Source organism: Aphelocoma coerulescens, chromosome 1A (genome assembly GCF_041296385.1).
Source record: "Aphelocoma coerulescens isolate FSJ_1873_10779 chromosome 1A, UR_Acoe_1.0, whole genome shotgun sequence".
Classification (NCBI taxonomy): domain Eukaryota; kingdom Metazoa; phylum Chordata; class Aves; order Passeriformes; family Corvidae; genus Aphelocoma; species Aphelocoma coerulescens.
In genome coordinates this window covers 61968093-61994648 of record NC_091014.1, presented here as the reverse complement: position 1 = coordinate 61994648, position 26556 = coordinate 61968093, and the positions used below count along the sequence as shown (strand labels likewise).

Here is a 26556-nt window from a genome sequence, read left to right as displayed (position 1 = left end):
ATAGATTTGTAAGCCAAAAGGGATTATTTTTTTTCAACCAGAATGTTAAAAATTGTTGAGCAATGATTGACGTTCGTTACAAAAGTCAGTTTAACAAATGGGAAAAAAATCCAATTTGTATCCTTGATATGCAGGCATATTTTTCTAGAGGGCTGTTAGTATTACTTCAGATGTGGAAATACAACTGCACCTGCAGAAATGTGCTTGGAGTTATGTACCTGGATTGGAAGTGTTTCTGTTAATGTGTTTTTATGAAAACCTTGCTTTTTCTTTCCTAGGAAAGGTTACCGGACCGATGCCACTGTCTCTGTATTTCTTGGGTTTCTCCTTTTCCTAATTCCAGCAAAAAAGCCATGTTTTGGGAAAAGGAAAAAAGGTGAGGAGGATGCAGCAAGAAAGAGAGCTGGTACATTTTTCAATGTCTAATGATTTTTTTTTTTGTCTGTAAAAAGTTCAAAGAAGAAACTTTTATGTTGGTAAGTCAGGGTTCAGTTTCTCTTCTGATACCAGCCCTTCCTACACCAGACCTCCTTCTCCTTTGCCATAATTCATATTGTCTCATTCAGAGGATGACAAACAGGTCTTGAATCTGAGACTGCCACCTCTTCAGTGTTTTTCAAATTTAGGACTGAACTTAGAAAAGGTTCAGATGGAGTTCCATATTAAAGAACTATAATGCAAAAAAAAAAGCTGAAGATAAACCCTAGTAAAAAAATCATCACTTATACAGTGGAAATCACAGTAATGTCTTAAGATAAACATAAAAGAGGTCGTAAAATCCCAGACAATGTTCCAATTTTGTGCAATGCTTCTCTCACAGTCTTCTTGATAATGAGATTATTTCACATTTGTGTTTGGGTAGCACTCAGTGGTTCGATCAGTTTGCTGTGCCAGGCTTTCAGCAGTGCTGTATGAAAGTAGAACTGTCTGCACAGCCTTACATAGAGATTATAGATGTATATAAACATACATTTTTATACTGTCATATATTGTACAGATTTTAGGAAAACATGACACTCTCTAACTCCTCCTCCAAGAAAATACTCAGGCACTAAAAATCCTAATATCCTCAGATAAAATCTAGGGGCCTGAATGCACTTTATCAAGCATCATGGCCTATATCACAGCCCTTCTTTGATAATACAACCCATTGTAACACCTTCTCTATAGTCTACAGATATGTGCACATGTGTATCACAACACAGCACACAGTCCCTCAAAAAGCTGTAACATGAAAACACAGGGGTTTACAACTCTTTACATCAACAGAGCAGCCAAGGGAAAGCCAGGATGTTTGGAATTAATACACTGCATTTGCTGAGGCCAGGCTAGCCAGAGAAATAGGCTGTGGACTGCCTCTTTGCCTCTCTCTCAGGTAGTGCCATGCATATTCCATCATTTCTATTCTTGTAAAAATGTGAAGATCTTTGCAAAAAGGGCAGTATAATACTGGTCACACACTCACTTTATTTGATATAGGAGATGGTGAAAAGTCAACAGACATTAACAGCCTGGAGCCCATCATTACCTGGAAGGACTTCCAGAAGACCATGCCCTGGGAGATTGTAGTGTTGGTTGGAGGTGGTTATGCCTTAGCAGCTGGATGCAAGGTACTGATGCAGATAATTTCTTTTATCCTCCTTTCCAAAAATAGTATCAACCTGCTCTTTTATTCCTTTGTATGCTCCCCAGTTTGGATTGATGATGTGGATACTTACAAGTTTGTACATAACTGAGGGAAAGAATTGTTTCCCACACATAATGTAGTAGGTAGCTACTCCCTGCACTCAATATGTCTTTTTCTTGCTATTTATTAAACACTGCAGTGAAATCTAGTTTACTGAGCAAAAGGAAATGCAGAAAGCATTGACCTAAACTTTGTTTATTTGCTGGTGGGATTTGCTGATGCAAACTGCCACAGAGAGAAGAATCTGTTTCACAAACATACAAGTATTTAGTAATTCTTGTGCTTCTGTCTTTTCCCCAGACCTCTGGCCTCTCTACATGGATTGGACGTCAAATGCTCTCCCTGAGCAGCCTTCCCTACTGGGCTGTAACTCTGCTGGCTTGCATTTTGGTGTCCATGGTAACAGAATTTGTTAGTAATCCAGCAACCATAACCATCTTTCTGCCTATTTTATGCAGCATGGTGAGTGAAAACAGTGACATTTTTAGTCTGTTGTTTCCTGACAGGCTTGTGAGAATTTTTAAGGATGTCAGGGTCTTGGCACTCTGTTCATATGAAACTCAGCCTCAGTTCCCAAGCTACTGTTCTGTAACTTTGGAACTAGGACAAATAATAGAATTGGGCAACCACAAGCATATTTTAGCACCAAGGACTTTATAATACCTCTCAGACCAAGTGCACTGAGGAATTCATAGGCCAAGTACAAGAAAAGGTGACTATGGAATCAACAAGAGAGGTGAATTTCACATAAAGCTTGAGATACTTTTATTAATTTTTTTTAATGTGTCGCTCATTAGTAGTCATCAGCTCCCTATTTGTAGGAAAAAACTGGAGTGCTGAATTTTATTTCAGATTTAAAATTGTTCAGAAGGGTGATCTGGTAAGCATACTGTCTTCCAACGAGGAAAGAAGAGATGTTTGTAAGGGGCAGAAAAAACCCCAGGATGCTATTGACAAAGGTGCAAGAAAGAGATACTAATTTCATTTTATATTGGAATAACAATTACAGAAAATTTTCTTCTTTGTTTTTTTTATGTAATGTGAAGCTTTTCTTACCAAGAGTGTTGGTCATTATCCATCTTTCCCTATTATAACAATTTTATGGGATTGTCCCAAAGCACGTTATGTGAACAGCTCTGAGGTAATATAAAGGTATGGTCAGACAAAAAGAACTAAGTGTGTTTCTGTGGCTTAGGAGTTCAGATTTGCTTCTGCTCCATGCAGAAAGTGACTCTCCTAAAAAAATATTTAGAGCAGTAATCTAATTGTAGTGTGAACTGCCATCTCAAGGCAAACTCTCTTTTTTGATTGCAAAAGGAACCTGGAGACACTCCCCTCCCCAAAATGATGGTAGCCTTGTTTACCCTTTCCCCCTTCCCCTCTGACATAAAACCAGGCCAAAGCCAATGTAAATGAAAATGCAAAATTTTATCACCACTGGAAACCGCAGTAGAAGCACCATTCTTTAGCCCACTGTAAAGAATATTCCTTCATCTCTGCCTTCTCACCATGCAAGCTTGGATCACAAACAGCTGGTTCTCTAAACCACTGTTCAGGAGGACATCACACAATGTCTCAGCATATTCAGCAACTAGAAGTGAGTTGTTTGTGTTAGCCTGTCGTGACTTCTCTTGGATGAAGACTGAAGTGGCAGTCAGTGTTAAGACCCAGAAGACACAATATAGAATGACACAGAGAACAAGTAGGAGAAAGAGCAAAGGTGGCCTATTAGTAGCAAACTCCACCCTCCCTCAGTGTGAAATGTCACAGGAGAGATCCCTGGAGCATGACCAGCTCAAAATTATGGCATTGCTCTAAAAAAATCCAACCAACCAAAAAAATAATTCACACTTAAGTTTAGAAATTAGGCAGATGTGATTCACAGAAAACAGAGAGGGTCCATTCATACTGATTGTCAGCAGTGACTTTTATTGATTAGGTAAAACACCTCTCTCCCTCTCTTCTTCCAGTCAGAAACACTGCTCATCAACCCTTTATACACCCTGATTCCTGTCACCATGTGCATCTCATTTGCGGTGATGCTGCCAGTGGGTAACCCTCCAAATGCCATTGTCTTCAGTTATGGGCACTGCCAGATCAAAGATATGGTGAGTCTTGGGTCTGGGTGTATCCTCCCATGCATCATGCAACTTCAACACCTAGTTCCAATCCACCAGCCAAAAATAATAATAATGATTATATTGGTGCTAATACTAAGTAATGATGTCTGCACTGCTGTTACATAATAGAGCTGTCAGGTTAAGAACAACCACAAATCTGCTGTAGGACACACATATTTCTTATCTTTATTTTTTTAATGAATGTAATGGTCTAAAGAGCTTCAGGAGTATGCAATTCTTTGCATTGACCTATTAAGACAAGCACAAGAGAGCATGAGAAATTAGATTTATCACATAGCTCCACAGGAAGTCATGTATCACCCTGTTCTGTGTGGTTTAACTCCCCATTCTGATTATCAAGGATGAGAAGTTTGAGATTATCAAGATTGAGAAGTTCAAGTGACAAACTGAACAATTCACAATGAACTGTATCAGTCTTTAACCATCATTCCTGAATACTCCAACATATACCCTGACACATAATCCTCATTTATGCTTTTTTTTCTGGCTCTAGAAATCACTATACATAAATTATCACACCGTGTGTAAGTCAGTATAGATCTTCTTTTTTTCTTTTTTCTCCTATCTTAACTGTTTTTGATTAAGTTGCTCTGATGCATTTTGCTTTTGCAGGTGAAAGCTGGCCTGGGTGTAAATCTGATTGGCCTGGCTGTTGTCATGGTGGCCATCAACACATGGGGAATTAGGCTCTTCCAGCTGAACACCTTTCCAGAATGGGCAGCAGTCAGCAACATCACAAGCCAAACGTAATCTTCAATGAAAAAAAAAGCAAAGGTGCAAGACCAAAGCAAGCTGGGACAAAATATTGTGCCTACATTTCACATAGGAAAGAAAGAAGGAAACTTGTGTATAGAGAGAACCAGAATCCATTGTAAAACCATGAAGAAAATCCACAGGGAGGTCTTCTGCAACAGCTTTTCTGTTCTGAAAATCAGTGTGAGTTAAAATGAGAGATTAGCTTTGCTCTGTTGTTGCTTTCTCTGGGATACCATAACTCAGAAAAAATCCACTCCTCCAGATTATCTACCTATAGTTTTTTCATGCCTTAGAGCAATTATGTAACTTGTATGTAGGACTCCAGGGGCAGAAGACAGGTACACATACACTGGTGTACTCAGCAGTAGCAGATCCAGTCCTGCCATTGACTTACAGTGATCGTAGGGTGAGTCTTATTCCCAAATCCAGAAGAGTTTTATAATCCTACTTCTTCTGAAGGCAAATTATTATTCTTCTTTTGAGATGACTCATCACTGTTTCGCAAAAACCACTTTTCCACCTAACTCATATGACCTGGACAGAAATCCAGCCACCAACTAAGCTACAGCACTTCAAAGGGATAATAGAAACTGACAGAGAGGAAGGAGAATTCTCCTTAGAAGGAGAATGTGTTGTTTTTATTTTTTTTCACACAGCACTAGTATAAATTTCCAGTATTGCAGTACTTGCAATCTCTGCTTTGGAAGGAAGAGTTTCAGGAACAGAAAGTTTTGTTCAAGACCTTCTTTATCATTACTGCAGTGGGAGTTCTTTCAGCAGGGGAAGCTGTGAGCAGCAAAGTCTTACCAGGCCAACACCCCCATTGCTCCTCTGGCTGCTGTTTAGTTATGCACTTTTGATTCTCCTGACAGAGAAAGTCTCCTCCCCGATGGCACTCAGCGCTGCTCCATGAGTAAGAAGGGAGAGGGCTGAAGTGGAGTGGTGCTGGTGTATCTCCCCATCCTGTGCATTCACTTGAACATCACACCCCCTGCTCTCTAGCAGCCCAGAGAACAGGAACTCCAAACGTAGAAAACTGACATAAAGTAGACAACTACCAAGCCAAAAGGCCAATCTCTTTATCTCTCATCAACAAAGTGAATGCCCTGCTTTCCTCAGTTGGATCCCTGTGGCACTCATTAAATCTTCTCATGTATTATGTCCTGTTTTTAATAATTTCCTTAATGTCAATACATTTAAGCTGTAGATTAGAATGATTGAATCTCATGTAATCACACATACACTTTAATGAATTTTTCTTCTTTCCACTTTTAATCTAGTGTGATAGATAGTGTGAATAGATAATGTGCAACAGATAGTGTGAATGTCTATTCTGCAAAAATAAAATGGCAATAAAATGAATTATTCACTGCTGCACATTCTGGTGCTCCATGAGAATACAAATTGGATATATTTCACCCATAACCCACCAAACCCTTAGAGAAGCAGTGTTGAGACAGCAAGAGGTGTTGGTTTACTGCTTCTGTCAAAACAGAGGGATCCTACAGACTCGTCTTGGAAATAAACAGATACAATAAAAGGTCATAGGCTGGCAGAGGGGAAGAAATATGGGAAAAACACAAAAGCATGTCTTAGCCCTTGTTCCAAGAGCAGGAAGTGGCATCCTTTAGCAAAACAATTGATATTCCTGGTAGTTCCTGTGAATCTCATTTTGAATAGCAAAGTGTTCCTGTGCATCAGTGGCTTAAAGCAGCCCCATGACCCCCTGATGCATAAAACAAGACCTTGGCCTCACTTTTTCAACTCTTCCCTCATCTCACCAGTTCCTGTGCTCCCCCACCCCAAGCCTGCTGCTCTGATGCACTCCAGCACACAAAGCTCACGCCAGCCTCTGCCATGCAGATCCTCCACACCTCCCCTGCTCCCTTCCCTGGGTGTTTGCCTGCTCCCCAGCAAGAGGCTTCTGCTGAACACAAACCCCAAAATGGTGCTCTAAGCTGAGGCACTCTGACCTCCCCCTGGCACAAGCTCCACCCTGAAGGCCCAGGAGCAGGAGAGGAAGGGGCTGCAAGGCCTGTTCACCAACATGGGTGACTTTCTCCAGGAACAACCACTGCAGTGGGTGGGGGTGTCTGCAGTACCAACAGTTTTGTCCCTAAACAGAGCAAGCAGAACATCTCCGTGTTCACAGTGCCTAAACTTACTTTTGACCATTCTCTCCCTGCCAAGAAACTCTTTCTGGCTTGCTTTCTTCCCAGGGCTTTAGCTGCTCTGCACCTTTTCCTGTGCACTCATCTTCTAATCCTTTTCACTTCATGCTCCATCCACCAGCATCTTCCAATTGCTTCACTGCTCAGCAACAAAGCACTCTCTGCCCTCCTCATACTGATTTCTCAGCTCTGCTCAGCTCCCATCACACCTTGCTATCCCAGACCTTTTTCAGGGGATATGAACACGGGATATGCTCATTTGTGAGAGACGAGCAGCTGGCATTCCAGCCAGCCTTAGGAAGACCTGGGATTACTCACAAATCAAACAGGGTGTCCAGCAACACTCTTCAGGAAGAACAGCAATAGCAGTAGGTAAATGAAATTGCTTGGTGCTATTGCACATCTCAAACAATATTTCTTCAGAAACATTTCCAGGAAGCTCTGGTATAGCTTGTGTCTCATGAGGCTGGTGCAGAGACATTTGGACTGGACTCAGGCAAGAAACTTCCCCAATAGACTGTTTCTCCTGTTTTGGTGCTCTTGGCACACTTCCATGTTCACAACTACTGGCACTTGTCACTGCCATGTCCCACCAGGCAGTTGCAGGAAGGCAGTGTGCTATCCTGGCCTTTCTTCCACATCAGATCAGTCAGTGCATGCCCCACCACGAAATTCTGCCCCTCACTGTTGCTTTTTGTTTGGTTTTTTTTTTTTTATAATAAATGACAAGTGGACAAAGAAGTGGGAAATTTTCACTCGTAAGTTACAGCATACTGTCACTCAACTTCAGATTTGTCTCTACCAACAACCAAGGCAGAAGTATTTTCTTCAGAGGAAAACAAGCCTGATTTCAAATTAAGTGATTTCCAGATGCTTTCAAGATTCAGCACATACATCAAGCCTTAAAAGCAAAAATTCTGCTTTCAGCCCAGAATTTATCCAAAGAGTAGCACTGCATTAACTAGTAGCAGTATATTATTTTACCTTACATTTTTATATTACCTTTTACTAGAATCCTATTAAGGCTACATATATATATATGTATTTTTAATATACCTGATTTAAAACCCTAACAATTTAACTGAAGCAATTGAGGTGATTTATATTGAGCAATTACTCATTCCATAGCTGACAGAGTAACGTTTTATTTCTCAGGGAAAAAAGCAGAGCATGATAGCTGTATTTAATATTTGTACATGGCTGCTCAATTCTCTCTGGTTTGCAGAAAATTTGAATAATAGAATTTAAAACAGGCCCTTTTATTATTTATTTTTCCATATGTTGATTGGTATGTTGCTCATTACATTGCATCTTTGTGTCCAAAATGTTTAGTGGTCAGAGAAAGGCTCTAACCTGTGGAATTATTCTGTTGCAGAATCCATGTTTCTACACAGAAAACAAACAGTGTGTTCCACTCCAGAATTTGGGCTCACAGCATAGGAAAGTTACTGTGTAGCTTGAGCCAGTGAATTACAGGATTGGGGTATTTATTTTTTTTTCCACGTGTATTAAAGACTAAGGCCAGAATTTACTTTGACAGGAGTATCTATTCTGAGGGCAACTTATGAAATTTATTTTTCAGAAAGTAAAACTGAGCATCTGTGATTAATGTATGTTTCAGGTGAAAAAGCAAATAACCTGCAGTTATTTTGTCTCAGTACAAATTCCATAAAAATGACCTTGGCTTCGGAATTTGTAAAATAAATGTTAACATGTACCACGAAGAAGTCTAACAAACAAAACTACATATCTCTTTTTTGTCCCTCTGAGGCAAAAAATAAAAAGAACTGTACAGGAGACTTTCCTCTGGATTTTAGCAGCAGCTTACACACTGATATCCACCGTCACTTCCTAATGTCCAAAATAATTCTGCATCCCATACAGAATATTGATATTGATTTTTACATATGAATATCAATGCACAATCCTGTTTCTGCAAACATAGATAGAATCCAGGCTTATGAAAGCAACACATTATTAATTCCAAAAATTCCAATTTCTTCCTTTGCAATGTTTCAGGAATGGAGCACACATCATGAGGCAGTGGGCTATGGTGCTGGGATATAAAACCACTGAACATTCATGTTAGTGAAGTTCTGTGAGGTGCATCCACCAACTTGATTTGGGTTCTGGTGCCCAGTAAGCTAATAATTAGCTTTGTTATCTGGCTTTTTGTTTATTTTGGGTATGAACCCCTAATTGCATTTAATGGCAGAAGAGCCTTAGGGCAGCATTTCCTAACACAGGATAATACTCTCAATCCACAGTAAATATTTCAGAAGTCTGTTAGTAGCTCCTATATTCTTTTTCTCCCATTTTGCCTTGAACCTTCAGCTCCAAGATATGTCTCAAAAGAATCAATACACGAAAATGAACACAACAGTTTTCAGCAAAGGAAGGAAGCCTGCATATTTTAGCTGGCAAGTGCAGCTACCCACATAGGCACTTGAAACAGGCAGAAATTCACAGAGCCCATGTCAAGTGGGAAACTTGCTCCTAGGTATCTTCATGGAGCATCCATCTTTCATGCCCTGCTATGACACCAAATCCAAAGCACTCTGAGCCCCCAGATGCAATGACTGCATCAAGCAAGTCATTGTCTGTGCTCACCCTCTGCCCTCTGAAAGGTAAGGTTAAATTTTAGTATCACCTAGGATAACCTCAGGCTAGGTAAAATGTGTTATCCAGTAGCTGCAAAGTGTTATAATGTTATCCAGATTTACAGTTTACTACCTGGGAGGAAAAAACCCAGCTTGAACTAAAATGGAAAGTGTTGCAAAAATGGCTATATATTGCTTCCACAGCATTACAGCTGCAGCTTTTCACTTCCTAATATGATAGGAAAAAAAGAAAATCCTAACATCTGCTTGGAATGCTTAGCTGAAAGAGTCAGCTCCAAAAACACTTTTAGAGTAACTGGCCTAGAGTTTGGCAACAAATAGAGAGATTTTGAACATTATTTCACTTCTCATCCCCATGTAAAGAAAGGGAAGAACATAAAGTATGTTTGAGGAAAGAAATAATCCAATTTTAAACACTAATATAATTTTATATGGCAAGCAAAGAAAAATGAATGGGTTAGAGAGAGTATTTTTCAATGCTCAAGAATAGGAAAGGGAGGGGAAGGAGAGGAAGTTGGGGGAAACTTAAGTTCATCATGTTCATGAAAGCATCAAAACAGCTGTGCAGTGCTATCACTCTATGGGAACATTTTTATGCACGGAAGAAAATTCCTTCAGTCAGGTCTGAAGTCTCTGAAAGCTCTCCCAGGAAGCAGAGCATACAGTAGTAATTCCATAAAAGGTAAATGTAATTGTACTTTAGTTGTGAACTCCCTTCACGAAGCACATTCTGGGTATCTTCCACACCTGTGGCTACCACAAGCTTTCTGACAGCTGATGTTAAGTGGTACAACCATTTCTCCCTGTTGGAGTCTCTTGGAGTGCTCACTGTAGAGAAAATTGGTTGCATCACTACTAAGACTGTCTGGCTTGAGTTGGCTTTTAAACTTGGCAAGTAACCCTTTGCAGAGACTGAAAGTTTTTATGTCAGCTACACATTTCAGGGCAGAGGTGAAAGGAAGGATTTAAAATTACAGGAGAAATATTCCTTATCTATATTTATATTCCTTAAGAAGGAGAATCTTTTCTTTCTGTCTCCCACTAACTAAACATCCATTAGAGGACAAAGCACATTTTCTGATTTAGTCTCTTCTGAGAGGAATACAGACCACGTGCTCTACAGCTTTCCTATGATGAGAACAAAAACATGGTAAAAGGACAAACCACTTTGAAGATACAATCCTTACCCTAATTAAAACATTAATGGAGAAGCACTCTAGGTATGCTTTAATCTAGAGCCTGAACAAATGGAGGTCATTCTCTGTGCTGGTCTGTAGCAGTCCATTACCAGGCTTTCTCAATAAATGCAAGAATATCTTCCTGGTACTTTTCTTTTTTCCTCATGTCCTGCAAAAGATTGTCAAGGGGACTCTGTCCTTTAAGCCATGTTACAGAGTTAATTGAACTCTTCTATTTTAAGGGAAAAAATTATTTGATAGATTCTTGAATTAATAAAATTTACTTCTATTAAATCATTGCAACTTTTTTTCAGAATTTACAACAGGATTTTTGCAGAATTATGGTTTCAAGCAGAAGAGTTCTACAATACAACGCAGGCTTTCTCACACACCAGGGGTTTTAATGGCTGCTTTTTTTGCTTTGCTTGTGTGTGTGGCTTTTGCTCTACCTATTGAACTCTTTGTCCCAACCCACAGGTTTTCTCACTTTGACCCTTGTGGTTCTCTCTCCCATCCCACTGGGAGCAGAGAGCCCATGGCTGTGTGGGGCTGAGTTGCTTGCTGGGGTTAAGCCACAACAGCCCTTTCCAGCTTCTGGGACTAGCATGGGATGTAGGATCTGCAGCCTTGCATCCACCATAGGGCCTAATGCAGACCAGAGCTCAGCTGCAGGTGGGGCAGAGACTGCCAGAGCCTGGAACCAGTTCTCAAGGTGTGTTTTGTTTCCTTTACAGATGATGCATGATTTGATGAATGAACTTTTCCATCTCCAACAATGGAACACAGATCTTAAGAATAGTGAAGTACCACTGCTCACAACAAACGACAAGAAACCCTGAAAGTTACTTCTTGATACATTTAATCTCTTTTGTGCTGTTCTAAGAGCTAGGGTATTACCAAGTGTAAGGTACACATTTTAACAGGACCAAAAGCGCTCCAGTTGGATCAGGTAAAAACAGGTTACCAAATATTAGGAAAAGAAATACTGAAAAATACAAATGATATCATCCAGTCACACATCAGCTGCAAATCCAAATTCTGAAACCCTTGAAAATCAGTCCCAGGAAAAGTTCACAGCCGCCCTTTCAAAAGAAGGATATTCCAGTTCTAGGAGACTAAGAGTGGAGGAACCTCCCATGCCAACCCTCTACTCGACCTTTGCTGCCTGAAAGGTAAATTGCATCCTTGGTGCACACACAGAGTTGACCTGGGGAACATTGCTCTTTCAGGACTTGTCATTAGGAGGTTTCTTCTTGGCTTCCACATCCTTCTTAAAATCTTCCAGCTTCTTTGCAATGTTAGGAATCTTTAAAGACAAAACAAAACAATCAAACCCCACGCCACAAAAAATCCTGGGCTACGTGAGTCTCATCAGGAAAGACAATACCATACACACAGCAAGAAATTCTATAAAGTCTAACTGGTTTTTAAAAGATATTTCCAGTATCTGTTACCTTGCACAGAGGTTAAAAACTAAGCAGTATCAAGCAAACAGCAGATGAAAGCACCTCACATGAGGCTTCAGGAAATATTTAGATCATTAAGGCTAGAAGTCAGCCAGTGGTGATGGGAACAGGAGGAAGGAAAAAGGCTCACCTCACAGGAAATTTAGTGTGACCAGTCTGGCTTCCTGACTGAAAGAAGACAAACTGCCAAGAATAAGCAGATTTAAACACTGATACATAGGCTTTCGAAGGGGAAATTAGATTGCACTATACTGGTCATAACCCAAGAGAAAGTAGATGTTCAAGAGCATCTAATATGCTCTCAAGAAATTTATTAAGAAATACTTCTCCTGGCTCATCTTGTAGGAAACAAAATTCCTCACTGGGGAATTCTACTGCATTGCAAATTGGCACCCTTTTGCAGTTTCACACTTGAATGAAAATTCTATTTACCGCTTGTGAGCTTCAAAACTTCAGCTTTCTCTTGCAAATGAAAGAATTTTGATAAAATAATCCAACAGTAAATTTTGGTAACTTGAAAGAAAAAAAAAGCTGAAGCTCTTAATGGCAAAGAAAAGATTATGACTAGCTAAAACTGGGAAGTGACAATGTATGATTTTACAAGCCAACTGACTGAAATGAAATTAAAGCAAATTTTCCACTGGTAGACGTGAAAAAAAAATCCTTGGTTTTTACTTCATATGTAACCTGACCACAGAGCAGAAGTTAATCCAAACTGAATGCAGTTCTCTTATTGAATGGTCTGAGGCTCACAGTACTGGTAACATAAGTTCCTCTTACCTTCCTTTTCAGAATTAAGCTCTGTTTGAGTATATGAAATTAAGAGCCCAGCCTGTAACACGCCTGACATTTAAACTAAACCAAGAGAACTCCACCACTGTCAGCAGAACCCTCCATGTACTTATTACTAAGCACATTGTGTGTACAGCTGCAGAATTAGGACCTCATTATGACATGCTTATATTAAATGTCACTTAAAACCAATCATCTTCAACACCAGCAGTAAAATTTCCATGTTCATCCTGCAAGTCAGTGTTACATTCCCAGGGAACCACTTCCAGCAAATCAAAAGCCTGAGTCCCCCTCTTGTGGCAATACTTTATCAGTGCTGCCAGAAAAGCACCATACAATGCTTGTGATACAAATTGATACATGTAAATATATTCTTATGACTGCAGTTTTGTGACACTGTAAAACATATATTGCACAGAAGTACTGCCCTTTCATTAGTCCTTTTACTGGACTGACAGGAAAAATCACAAAAGATTGTGCATAAACAAAGAGCAAAATATAAGAATTGTTTTTAAGCAAGATGACTTCGATACTGAAGATGAGAAGAAGGCAGAACATAAATGTCACCAAAGCCTTAACAGCTTCTTTTGTTTTTTGGGTTTTTTTTATTAAGGCTAATACAGATTGCACAAGAATTAAAAAAAAAAATTATATGTTAAATGTTATTAACTCCTCTAGCCAGAAAATAACTAAGTGCTACTACTCTTAGAAGGGATTCTGCAGACTCTACAGAAATTAAAAACATGTTTTGAAGTATCAACTTGAAATCTTCTTCTGCCCTCTCACATAGAAAACTCTTAACTGAGAACTGAGGAAAGAAAATCCCCTTTCTTTTCTCATTGTGAGAAAGAAGGAAAGAAAGATTGCAGGTCAATACACTTTTTGAAGTAGGAGAAAGTATTCACTTTTCAAAAAAAGCTGGCAAAACTTATTTCCATTATTGGTCCAGAAGACAGACATTTCACACGCTCTGAGGATTTTTATTAACAAACAGTTATACTGAGTGGAGAGCACTGTAAGAAGCCAGGCTATCCAAGACAGGAAACCAATATTTTAGTGCTGGTAAAATCCATGAGCCATTTATAAACATTTTCTGTTTCTCCTGTCTTTGCCTGTAGATGCCTGGGCTCTAGCCTGGCTGGAAGTTTAGGCTTTAAGCACTATACTACCACAGAGAAGATAACCTTTTGGTTCCACTTTTTTTTTTTCTTTGCTATTAAGGTTGGAAAAGACCTTCAAGATCACAGAGTCCAACCTTTGACCAATCACCACTTTGTCAACTAGACCACAGCATTAAGTGCCATGTCCAGTCATTTCTTGAACACCTCCACGGATGGTGACTCCATCACTTCCCTGTGCAGCCTGTTCCAATGCCTGACCACTCTTTCAGTGAGGTATTTCTTCCTGAAAAGGTCTGAGTTCTCCTGTAACTAAAGTCAGCATGATTTGCATTCTGTTTAATAGAAACCATCAAAATAAAGACCAATTCAATTCCAATTGAGGGAAAATAGCCTTATATTTTCAGTTCAGGATACATTTAACTCTGAGAATACCAGGATACTCACATCATAGTTCTGAGCCACATACATCCCAACCACGTTGCCAAGAGTAAAACCAAGCTATAAAGGAAGAAAGGGAGAAGAGTTAACATCCTTCCATCAAAAGCTAAAATAAAGAAAAAGGAATATTGCAGAACATTTAGAGTTTCAACTCCACTCCTACTTAATTTCTCATCTTTCATCCAGAGAGGTGCAATTTTACTGATCTTCCTCACCAGAAACACCTTGCCATCATTTCCAAAATACCACAGTTTTGTTGTTCAATACACATCCCCAAGACTATTTGGATCAAGCTGTGTTCATCCTTGTAAGGTTCTCTACACACCCACAAAGGCAGTAACTCCTACAAAAAAGGGGGAGATAGCAGCAGGGACCTACAAATCACAGAGCTCTTGGTCAATGCTGGGAAAGCCTAAAGCAACACCCCCCTAGAACAACGCTCAGTACTGATAAGGGACCTACATGTCTTAGTATGAAGTAAAAAAAAGCTTCACAACATGAACTTTAACTGATGTAAACCTGCTTCCCTTCTGCAGCAACAGCTGTGCATCTTCCAGACAGACCCTCCTGACCCCAAGAGATTAGTTCTCAGCCAAATCCACTCTGATCTAGGGGCTCCTCTAAGGCAGTACAGTTGGTTGGAAGCTGGGCACAACCTCTTTTGACAGCTGTGCAAACTTGTAGCTGATGAAGGGTGGCCATAAAAATGCACTCTGGCAGCAGAGCAAGAGCAAAACACAAGCACAGTTTCTGGCCCAGAAACTGTTTGCCAGCTGAGGAAAATCCTCAAGCATAAGATGACTTCTGGAGCGAAAGAAAGTCCTCTCTTCAATGACAGGTGATGAGATTTTCATTCACCAACTCCTCAGTATCCTACATTTTATTTTTGTTGTTACACTTCAAAATAAGTAAGTCCTATACCATGGAGGCTCATTTGGCTGTTTTGAAAGGGGACACACTAATATTGTGCATTCATTCATTGTTAGTAGACAAATCACTCTTTGTGACAGCTGAGGCCTGTTCTATTTAAGAAGATTGTTACTGTTCATGGTCACTGCTGTCAAAATAAGACTATTTTAAGAAAAATAAAACCACTGTCCACAAAACAACTTTGCCATCACTTACTGACCAGACATCTTTTCCAGGCCCAAAGCAGCACAGAGCACAGCTCATCTTTTCTGTGATTCAGACTCCATAAGCAGCACTGGTGAAAATCTGTCTACAGAAAACTAAAATTGTCTGAGAGCTGTCAAATGAACTCTGACTTCAGTATTTTTTTTAACAGATTTTTGGTCTTATTCCTTGTTTATAATTACTTTTTCAAGCTTAGCTTTAACAACTTAAGAACAAGAACAATTATTCTTGTGAGTACTGCCCTGGTTATCATATGCTTTTGTAGTTTCAATTACCAGCTAAGGAGGTACTTTGGGAGATACTAACAAATACTGCACTGATGCAAAACAGGCCTGTGACTCCTCTTAATGAAGAGCCTCAGTCCAGCAAAGGAGAATTTCCTGCACCTTTAGCAGTGTCTGGGAAGCCACCTGAAAACACAAACCAGATCCTTGTTTATTAGCAGTGTTCTAGGCTTTTACCCTAGAACCTTTCCAATATATGTCACATTCTGTTGTGAGATAACCTGTACTCAGTATATATAGTACTGAGATCACTACTCCCTTTAAGTGTACTCCTTTATTGGAATGTTCAGCACTGCATCCACCCAGTTACATTTATTTTTAGAGCTGACAACTCAAGCAGTAGGGAAAAAAAATCATAAGACTTCAATTATATGGAAAGCAAAACACACAGCCAATGAAAATTTGCATGTTGACTAAAAACACAGGGCTGATGAGAGTTCAGGGTCTTCCAATTTCCAACCTGCATTTCAAGATGCATTGTAAACAAATGCTTATTTAATGTGTTAACTCTGGATTGCAAAGACACAAGGTTTGTGAGATTATTCCTTTATCTCTCTGCTACAGCCCTAACCAGGCACAGCAAGAGTCAAACACCCAATCTATATCCAAGCAGAGAAGAAACCCAGAATTAGTGTATCTTTTGTCTAACTTTTATGCACTAATGAGAAGTCATAATTATATTTTTATCTAGCAACAAAAAATACTCCATTAGCAGCAAGCAGTGGAGTTGATAAACACAGAAACTTTGAGAGAGGCTAACCATATTTAGCCTTACTGAAGATTTTCATTGGAGTGGAGAGGGGATTTTAAACAGCTACAGAAATGACTGAGGCTTTCATACTTATTATGAAGCTCGGATAAGAAATAGGCCTCATTTATTTCTTATATAAAAACAGGCAAGACTCTCCCAACTTACAAGAGGCCATCTCTTCTTCCTTTGTATCAACACCTGCTATGAAACTCATTAGCCGGCAAAATTATCTTGCCCCAACGAAAGATGAAGTCTAATATTCAGTCTAATAATTCTGCTGTTCTTAAGGGGATTTAATGAAAGGCAGCAATGAAACGTGACCCCTTGCCTTAATTTCCATATATTAAAAAAATCCACAGCTCCAGCGATACACTTTTAAGGGTGTACAAAATGGCAAGGGCTGACGACTCTGCTCTCACCAAAAGAGGGAGATATTTATGCCTACACAAAGAAATTTGAGCAGCAAGGGGAGCATCGCCGTGAGCAAGCAGAATCTCCAAGGCAAATTAACAGCGTGACCTGGAGGAAAAACAAGCCATAGAACTCCATTTTCAGAGCAGCTTTAAGGCACCGTTCTGCGGGAACAAGGGCCACAGAGGGTGGGAAGGAGCAGCAGAAGAGAAGCCGCCCAAGGATGGGGCGCTGCCGGGGAGCCAGCGCCGGGCACAGCTGCCCCGCTGACAGGGGCCGCGGGGTGGCTGAATGCGGGGCCGTGGGGTGGCCGGACGCGGGGCCGTGGTGCGGCTGAATGCGGGGCCGTGGTGCGGCCGGACGCGGGGCCGCGGGGTGGCCGAACGCGGGGCCGTGGTGCGGCCGGACGCGGGGCCGTGGTGTGGCTGAATGCGGGGCCGTGGTGTGGCTGAATGCGGGGCCGTGGTGCGGCCGGACGCGGGGCCGCGGGGTGGCTGAATGCGGGGCCGTGGTGCGGCCGGACGCGGGGCCGCCGCACACCGCGCCCTTCCTCCCTCGGCCGGGCAGCGGCCCCGCCGGCCCGCCGTGCCGTGCCGTGCCGTGCCGTGCCGTGCCGTGCCGTGCCGTGCCGGCGGCGCCGCGCCCCGGAGCCTTACCAAGAACTGCAGCATGGCGCCCGCTGCCCGCGCTGCCGCCCCTCCCGACAGCCGGGGAAGTCAGGCGGGCGGCGGCTGCTCCCCTTCCGGGCCCGCCCCCGCCGCCATGGCCCGGCCTGGGGCCCGGCCCCGCCGCGCTCCGGCGTGAGGGGAAGCGGGGAGCGCGCCGCTCCCAGCCGCTGCTGAGGGGTGGTTTTTGTTTGGTTTTGGGGTTTTCTTTAGCACGAGTAGTTGTTCTCTGTGAATCACTTTGGGTTCAGCTTCTTTCCATGGCTACACTTGGTTCATTGAGTTTTGGGCAGTAAGTATCAGTTAGGAAGATTTCTCCTTCTGCAAGTTGGTAAGAGACTGCAAGCTTTATTACAATTGATTTCAAATCTCTTTTTTCCCCCCGTAACTTTTCAGACTAAAAAAAAAAAAACCGAGATATGTCTATTTTTGAGCTATTAGGCAACTCTACCCTGAAAGCAAGTTAATTCACATTATATCTCAGTTCCCAGAGAGCTCAGATGCTCCATCTAATAAAAAACATGTAGCTTCTGCCTTTCTGGGGAAGATACCTTGGTGAGGTAAAGAAGTATCTCCTACCCACTTCAGGAAAAAAAGCACAGAAAGATACTAAGTAACACCTTTTTTTTTTCTTTTTTTCTGTTTTTTTTTCTTTTTTTTTTTTTTCTTTTTTTTTGCTCTGGTGATACCCTGGTAAGGATCCAGACTTGAGACCACTTTCTCCTGTGTTTCAGGCTTGCTCAAAGCTGCTGCATTGTTCTCTCCCTGACACCTAGAAATGACACAGAGGTTTGAATGGATGTGGCACAAGAGCCAGGCCTGGGCTTCCTTGTCCTCTGGAATGACTGACTCTTCCAGGGGTCTCACAAATGAGCTTGGTTCTGGAAACAAGAGCAAATCAGCTGCTAATAATTATTTTTCTAATGCTGAGGCCTTCTCCATGTGTGCGGGATCAGAGCACTGAGGTAGGATGAGAGACTCCAGCCTGTGCACATGTCAGAAACCAGATGAAGCAAACAAGCCTTTTAGTAATTATAATGCCTCCACAGTATCATCATAGGGAGATAAGGTTCATTAAAAATGTTGTTAATATGCTTAGACTATAATGAATACAACATGTGTTAGACAGTCTGGGCTCAACATTGCTCTACACAGTTATTTTCCTACGTGCCATGAATTTCCTCTGTGACATTTAGTGGACTGCCAAAAAAAACACTTTCCTCTAAAATAAAACTATTCCATTTGCATCAGCCAGTGCTGAATCATTTTGGATTAGAGACTGTAAAGGGTGGGTACTGTGGATGGCATACGATATTGGAAGGAAGAGCTCAGGCTGGTAGTTATGAATGCAACTATTATGCTTTTATAAATGGGGGTGTGGGGGGAGAAGCCAAACCAAAAAACAAACAAAAAAAAAAACGAAACAAAAAAAAAAAAAAAAAAAAAAAAAAACCAACTTAAACCTACTTTTTTGCTTCTAGAGAAGACTTTCTCAATGTTATCTCTTGCACTCTAGTGCTCTGCAAGTACAGTCAAGCCCCTGAGGTATGCAGAAAGCTTGTTTGTCAGGAAGTACTGGCTATCCAACATTATTCTCAATTGCTAAATATTTGAAGATGCATTCATGTTGATTTAATATTGTTTTATAGTGCATGTGCAGTATATGTGTACTCCACTCTACAGACGGTGAGAATCCCTTTTTTAAAGGATAACATTTGATTTACCATTGTTTTTACAAAAAGTTTGTTGGGTTATGAACATACCAGGACAAGGCACGTTAGGCCCAGTAGAAAAAGAAGGGTGTTCAGTCATGATATTGTGAGAACTGCTAACAAAGAAGAGTTTATATTCTTGTATCCACATAAGCCTATGGGTCTGGATGTAGTCTGCCCAGTGTGAAAGAAGTGGCTGACATTGCTGCAGGGCTGTCTATAATATTTGAAACGTTCTGGAGATCAGAGGATATATTTAATGACTGGAAGAGGGCAAACGTCAGACATGTCTACAAGAAGGGCCCAAAAGAAGGCCCAGGAACCTAAAGACACATTAGCATGCTTGCTTCAATCCCTGAGACAGTGATGGAACAAGTCCTCCTAGAAACTATTACCAACCAAGTGAAGCAGGTGCTTTTTCTGTACAGGTAGTAAATATGCTATTATCTCATCTGAAAGCAGCACCAACAAAATATTTGATGTGAAAACTTGTGATAATTGTGTTGCAAATGCTTGAGAGTTAATTTGAATAAAGCAGTAGTATTTGAATAAGCAGTAGTATGGATGATTTAGCCATCATGAGGATGTAAGCAAAGTAAAGTTAGTAGGGAGGAATAGTATTTTGGCATTCTAACTGGTATCCTAAGGAGAAATTATAAATTTTCCATAGAAGTCTCTTCTCAGAGCTGAAAGTTATTTAAGTCACAGGATATAAAAACTAATTTTAAAAAGTATTCTTCTTTTACTTTCACAATAACTAATATACAACTTTGAATGTAAGTCCTCAGGATACATATGTTTAACTGTCTTTTGAATACCACTCCTTATTTCCAATGTGTAGCTGGAAAAGGAAATGGAAACCAGATTTCCTTGACCTAGAAATTGTGTAAAATAAACATCAGATGGAGCCAGAAAACCATCTATAAAATTTTCTGTTCAAGTTTATTTTTGTTCAGTCTGTGTATTTTGGTTTTAGTTCTGCCCATTTTCTTTGCTTTGCTTTATTAAAATATCTATTTTATAATCTCTGTTGTGGTTTCAAGGTTTCTGAGAAGTTGTAATTATCCAGGACGTTTTTGTCTTGCCATGCACTATTATAGTACACAATGGATACAGAATGTATTATACACTTAACATGTTATTGAGCAATATGTAATAAGGAATCAGAATTGCAGGGCAGTCAACTTGTCAAAAATTTAGTAGAACTTATGGCCTTTAAATATACCAAGTGTAATTGCCTACCTGAAAAAAAGTAGGTAGCTGTTCATCTCAAATCTTTCCTGGTGGAGGTGCAGTTTATTGTTAATTAAAGTTGTTGAAATCACCTTTTCCATAATAACTTTTAGTGCCTTCTATCTCCTCTTGTATAAGCCTGCAGATGGCTGTAACTTACCTGCTTAATATCTGACCACACACCTCAGTGCCTCTGGTTTCTCTCACGTAAATGGCTCTGCTTTATCCTTTTTCCTCCACTCCTGCAGGATATTTATATGTATAGGCAACTTATATCTGACTTGGACTCAGCTTTTACCTGTTTCACCGTGAGGTCAGTCAGGTGATGGTGCAGGTTGGCCAGAGAAGCTGTGCCATATCCATCTTTAAGTGTTTATTTTTTCTTTTAGTGGAGGAAAGAGATTTTTCAGTCTTTGCATGAACAAGAAATAACCATCTACCCTGCCAGGAGAAATAAAAACCTGTTCAATATAAGTTCCAGTGTATAATGAAAGAACCCCTCAAACCCAAAAGACTGATAATTTATATGTAGGCAGGGTAGTGAAGTATCTTGAATACAATGAGTCATGATTTTAAGTTTTTACCCTGGAGCTACAACATCTAGAAATGTTCTTTAAACAACTCCTCCCCCAGCCAGCTGAGATGTTCCCATGATCACATGTCCCTGGGATTTGGAATTCAAGAACTGAAGGCTGAGTCAAGAAGAAATTATTGAGTAATGATACCTTTCAGCTTTAGCTGCTGGGCTGTGGCCTGACAAGGGCAATATATGAGAAGTAGATAATATATGAGGAATATATAATTCTTCAGTGATTCACAGAGAGGTGTAATTGTGTGAGCAGATAATAGATATGTAATGAATTTCACTCTGTGCCAGACCCACAGAGGGCATGAGTGCCAGTCATGGAGATTTAGCTGGCATTTCAAGCTGTAGCTGTGCATGCAGCTGTGGGAACTCCTGGTTCAGCTCCTCACATTCTGGTTTAGAGAAAATCATCACAATCACATCAAATGTGAGACATTGGGGAAATAGTCCCATCACTCATAGGATGACAGCAATCACCAGCACACCAATTTTCTGAAATTGTTTCTCAGAGCAGCACTAGAGCTTTTTAAGAACTCAAATCCTGTCAGATGTGCAGGAAAATGAGCAGAGAAAACCTATTTATAGTTAAGCTTTCTTGCTGCAGTTAAGGCCCTGAGAGCACCTGCAGGCTCTACAGCCTTGACTACCACCCCTGGGCTGTGAGACAGAGATGGGAGAAACCTCACTGGGGGTCTCTGTGCCTTGGATCTGAAGCTGAGCTTGCTTCCTGCTGCTAAGATGTTGCTGGCTACTCAAACAATAAAACATCACAGTGGTATTAGCTGATGGCTGAAGATACACAAGCTTTCTTTCACATGTGTTCAAGAGTCATCTAGAGCTTCTGGAGATAAGTTTATGATGTTGTACACAAGTAAAACACAAGCAAGGGAAACAGCATCGAGGAATTTCAGAGTGATGGTCAGTAGATGGTGCTCTTCTCCTGAGTAAGAATGTAAGAAATATTTTCAAATTATCAAAAATATTATCAACATCTTTCAATCTTTTTTATTCCAGAATTAGGTAATGTTCATTAAAAATTGTTTCAAACACTTTTTTCCTTCCAAAAGTCACTCCAGATTTTCACTAGATTTCATAAGATACAGAGAGACACTGGTTTAACTGACCCACTTCATTAAACTTGGTGGAATAATCTAATTGTGGTGTTTCACTTTAAAAAGCAGCCCTTCAAAAAGAATAAGATTATCTGTCTAGATTTTAATTAGCTCTCCTCTTTTTATCATGAGATTGTTTGTTCTGCTTTTTATGATAACAAAACAAACCAAACCCAACCTGTCCCCCCAAAAAAACCCAAACTAAACCTTGTCCTGCCTGGTGTTATTTTTCTTAGACATCATTTCTTCAGTTAATTAAAATAATCTGAAAAAATATAGAGATCAACTGAAGGGTGACCTGTTCTCCTTACAGTAGTAATATCAAAAAGAGGAGATTCTTTTTTTTTTAAAAATGCCCCAGGAATCTTGACTTGAAGAGACTTCCAGGTATGCAGTGAGAAGTTCAGGTGACTTCATGGGACAAGTCACAGATGTCTTGCCTTTGCAATTAATCTCTGACACAGGAAAATCCACACTGATGCTTTCTGCTGAGCCCTGTTCATATTTCTTTTTAGTCTTCAGTGTGAAAAATAACCTGCACAAATTGAGAAACCCCACTTACTTGATTACAGTTATTTGGTATTCACTCACTTCCTGGTTTTCTTTGATGTCTGTCATACTCACTGGCAAACAAGCAGAGTTCAAATGCTCCCACTTACCAAGGTACCAAGAAATTTTGTGCTGCCACTTCCCAAGTTTCCTTCACTGTACAAGACAAGCCATTAAAGTAAATCTGGGAAGCACAACTTGTATGAATGCTCTTTGGCAGCCCTGCCCCTGACTGCTATGCCTGAGAGCCTCAGAGTGCTTCTATTGAGGAGTTACAGCTCCAGAGTGTCTCAAGCCTTCTCTTGGCTTCGGGGTTTGGGCTAAATAGTTTAAAGAAGCCCAATAAGGATTTAGAGTTTCAAATGCTACTGAAACCCATGCTCCATGTGACAGCTGCCCTTACAGAGTGGAAAATTTACAAGAATTTAATAAAAACAAAATAAAAAGTCTGGAATTCATACTATGTGCATAATTTTTCCTGCAATGATATTTTGATTCATTTGAATGATTCTTCAGTTTAGGCCAATGTGGTGTTATAGGGAGCATAGAGGTCACTGTGATTTCATGCAGCTAAAGTCAAGGATATTATAGGATGTGAGATTTTAGCTTAAGCAAGTATATTTTTTTAAATCAGATTGATGAATGTAAGATCAAAGCTGTGTTTTGTACTTGTCTGCAATATGTATTTCAGAACAGGCAATTTCCTTCTGAATGCTCCCTCTTTCATAGGCTCATTTAGATGCAAGCAATGAGATCCTTTACTTCAATAGCATAATTCTTTTAGATGGATGGTAGATATGTCTCTGTTATACTTGGGAACATTGAGTCTGCATAGGTGTAAATTCTATGGATGTGAAAATGTGATAGAGGCCTTATTGCAAATTATTAAAAGCACTGGGCATTTAAGGCCTAACTTACAAAAGGACTAATGTAATGCCTTGCCTTCTGAAAGGTTACTGAAGTACAAAACTGAGATTATACAGCTGACTGTAACTTCTTTCTGGTAATGTGTCAAGAAACAGCAGGACAAGCCCATGCTTTCCAGGAACAGACATTGTTAATTGCACTGTCAAATTTATGTGCTATTAAAATAAAACACCGTATTCATGTGTGTCATGTACGCTTTGTAAAATATCACATATTTATATTAGTGTGGTGTGAAAATCTAAATTAAATGAAATAACATGCTCTGATCATTATGAAGGGACAGAATTTTCACTCTCAATGAAGCATTTTAAAAGTATATCTATTTTTTGTTCAAGTTAAAGCATCCATTTCTGTTGACATTTAATTTCTGAATAGGAGAGTTTTGAGTAAGCTGAGGGATGAATTGCTATGTGTATTTGATTCTGTGATCTTGTGGGAGGCTACACAAAGGTGTCCTAAGAGCTTTGTGAAGTGCTGTTGTGTTGTACAATGTGTACTAGTTCTTGCAAGTTCTTACCATAATATTCCTGACCTCTGTTAGCTACAATAGACCAAAACTAGCATATACTTTCTCATTCTGATAATATGTATTCATAATGAATATATTATTCTCATTTAACATGGGAGAAAAACGTAGAGAGACACAAGTACTCCTCTTTCACCTCAAACACTTCATATTGCTCATGGTCTTCAAAAACACATACAGCCAGGTACTCTTATTCTTCTGCAGGTGGTTCTGACCTGTCACTGCTCAGTATCTCTTAAGGGCTAGTGGGTATTTCAGTCCTTTCTTGTTTTGCTACTTTCATGGGTTTTTTTCAGGAGATCACTATAGATCCTGCTGTTTTCCAGTTCACAACTTCTTCAGAATTGTGTTTACAAATGCTTTTTTGATATTTCTTATTCCCTGGAAGCAAAAGTTGTTCTCCAGATAAAAAGATCTCTACTTCTCAAGATGTATATTAATATACTGATAGTAGTTGCAAGTTGTGTTCACAGTAGTTCATGTCTTGCTACTTAGGTCAAAGTAAGGTGGTTCTGGCTACATCCATTTTAGAGTGAATATTAAAAAACAATGTGATAGGTAATGAACATGAGGTTACAGACTTGAATAACAGGTATCGAGTGCATGCTCCTGTTGCCTTAGTAACCATTCCTTCCCCACTGAGAATTTAACTTAACCCACTATGCGATGTGTATTTACATTATACATGTAATTTTAACCCTCAACTATTCAGATATTTCCCTGTTACAGTAACTATATATAGTAAAGGATATTTCTGAGAGCCTGAATGAAATTGCTGGAAGAAACAGTGGCTAATTTGTAACATTGTAGCAAATCTTTGTCTCAGTTCCCTGTTCACCTGTTACATAACCTAAGTACAGAACAGTTTCCCATACTCTTTTTGTTTAATATGCACATAAGGGTCAAAATCTTCATTAAAATTCACTCTATATATGAGGGTGAGTTTCTGTGGAAGTCCATGAGTAAACACATATTATTTTTTAAGTTATTGATTCTGTTTAACAAAACCAGAAACATAATATTCTTTTCCCCTTCTTGTCCCTTATTTCAAAAGATATCTACTTGTACATAGAATCCACTTAATGATCAAGAAGAAAGCTGGCTAAATATATACCTCTGCCACTTTTTAGCACATACCAACTATCTGTAAAGAACAGAAGACTGCAGGTAGCTACTGGCAAAAAGCAAAGACAGTTTTAGTTTTATGATGAGAAAGAAACTCATGGATCATCTCCTTTTTGATGTTTTCATATGGTGACTCTGGAACTGGGAACACTCCTCCGTTCATGCAAGAACTCCTCTTTCTGTTACTGTTCTCAGATGGATTTCAAGGGAAGGAAAATCACAGCATGAAGACCAAAAGAGGTCAGGCCAGGTCTGGGGGACCAGGAGCTCAAGGCTGCAGTAGCACCACAGGGCACCACAACCTCTAGCAGGCACAGCCTAAGATAACTTAATGGTACCTCTCTCCTGGCTCTGTACTCAGGGTGCCCAGGCAATTATCCTTGCAGCTCATTCCAGTAGCTACCTCTAATTATTATAGTTACATCTGCTGAGACATGAAAAGAATTATGTCAAAGCTTCAAGTAAAAAAAAAAAAAAAAAAAAAAAAAAAAAAAACCAAAGAAAGAACTAAAGTGTTAAGCTATAGCTGGAGCTAATTCTGTATTCAGGGAATTTTGCACAATGTCCTGTCTTATCTTAAAGATATAAAAGGAGAAAGGGAATCAAACTGCTCTCCCTTCAAGTCTTCTTGAACTGGCCCCTAAAAGACCTGATATCAGATGAGCTCCTACAGAAAAATCTGTGCTGGCATTGCTCAGGGATATGAGGAGGTGTGATCCCTGAGCAACAGACCTGTGCTAGCAAAGAAACCTTGGTAAGAAGCAGTTACAGAAAGAAAAAACACACTTCAATGTGTTGAAGGGTGCATTGTATGAAGTGCATCTTCTGGGCTGTTTTAGCAATCAGAGCCCTGTGCATCAGTAGACGCTGGACTCAATGAGGCTCACTAGACACTGTCCTCTTATTTAGATTTTACCAGATGCGTATCTTTTTTTTCTTTCTTTTCATTTCAAAATCTTATTTTGGTGTTTCAAAATTTTCATTTTTGTTCTGTCTAAAACAGTTAGAAAAACACAGCTGTGTCATGCCACATGGCCCTGTTAAGGCTCTTGATGTGCAGCAACATAAAAAACAAGATCATTTGGAATGGTCTATTGAGCTGATGGCCTGGACCTCAGGCAGGAATGCTTAAACACAGTCTCCAGAGAGGCTTGAGACTTCTTTGTGTGA

The 26556-nt window shown here is 40.0% G+C and overlaps 1 protein-coding gene across 2 annotated transcripts in view; it reads left to right on the top strand.

Moving 5' to 3' along the window:
- The window catches only part of SLC13A4 (solute carrier family 13 member 4), a 29369-nt gene extending 21867 nt beyond the window's left edge, over positions 1-7502 (top strand). For both annotated transcript variants that reach the window (XM_069003127.1, XM_069003128.1), the window contains 5 exons: positions 279-376; positions 1480-1610; positions 1988-2149; positions 3658-3795; positions 4441-7502. In XM_069003127.1, the coding sequence (XP_068859228.1) occupies positions 279-376; positions 1480-1610; positions 1988-2149; positions 3658-3795; positions 4441-4578 (667 nt within the window). In that variant the 3' untranslated portion in view covers positions 4579-7502. The remainder of the gene's footprint in view (positions 1-278; positions 377-1479; positions 1611-1987; positions 2150-3657; positions 3796-4440) is intronic.
- Positions 7503-26556: the final 19054 nt, after the last annotated feature.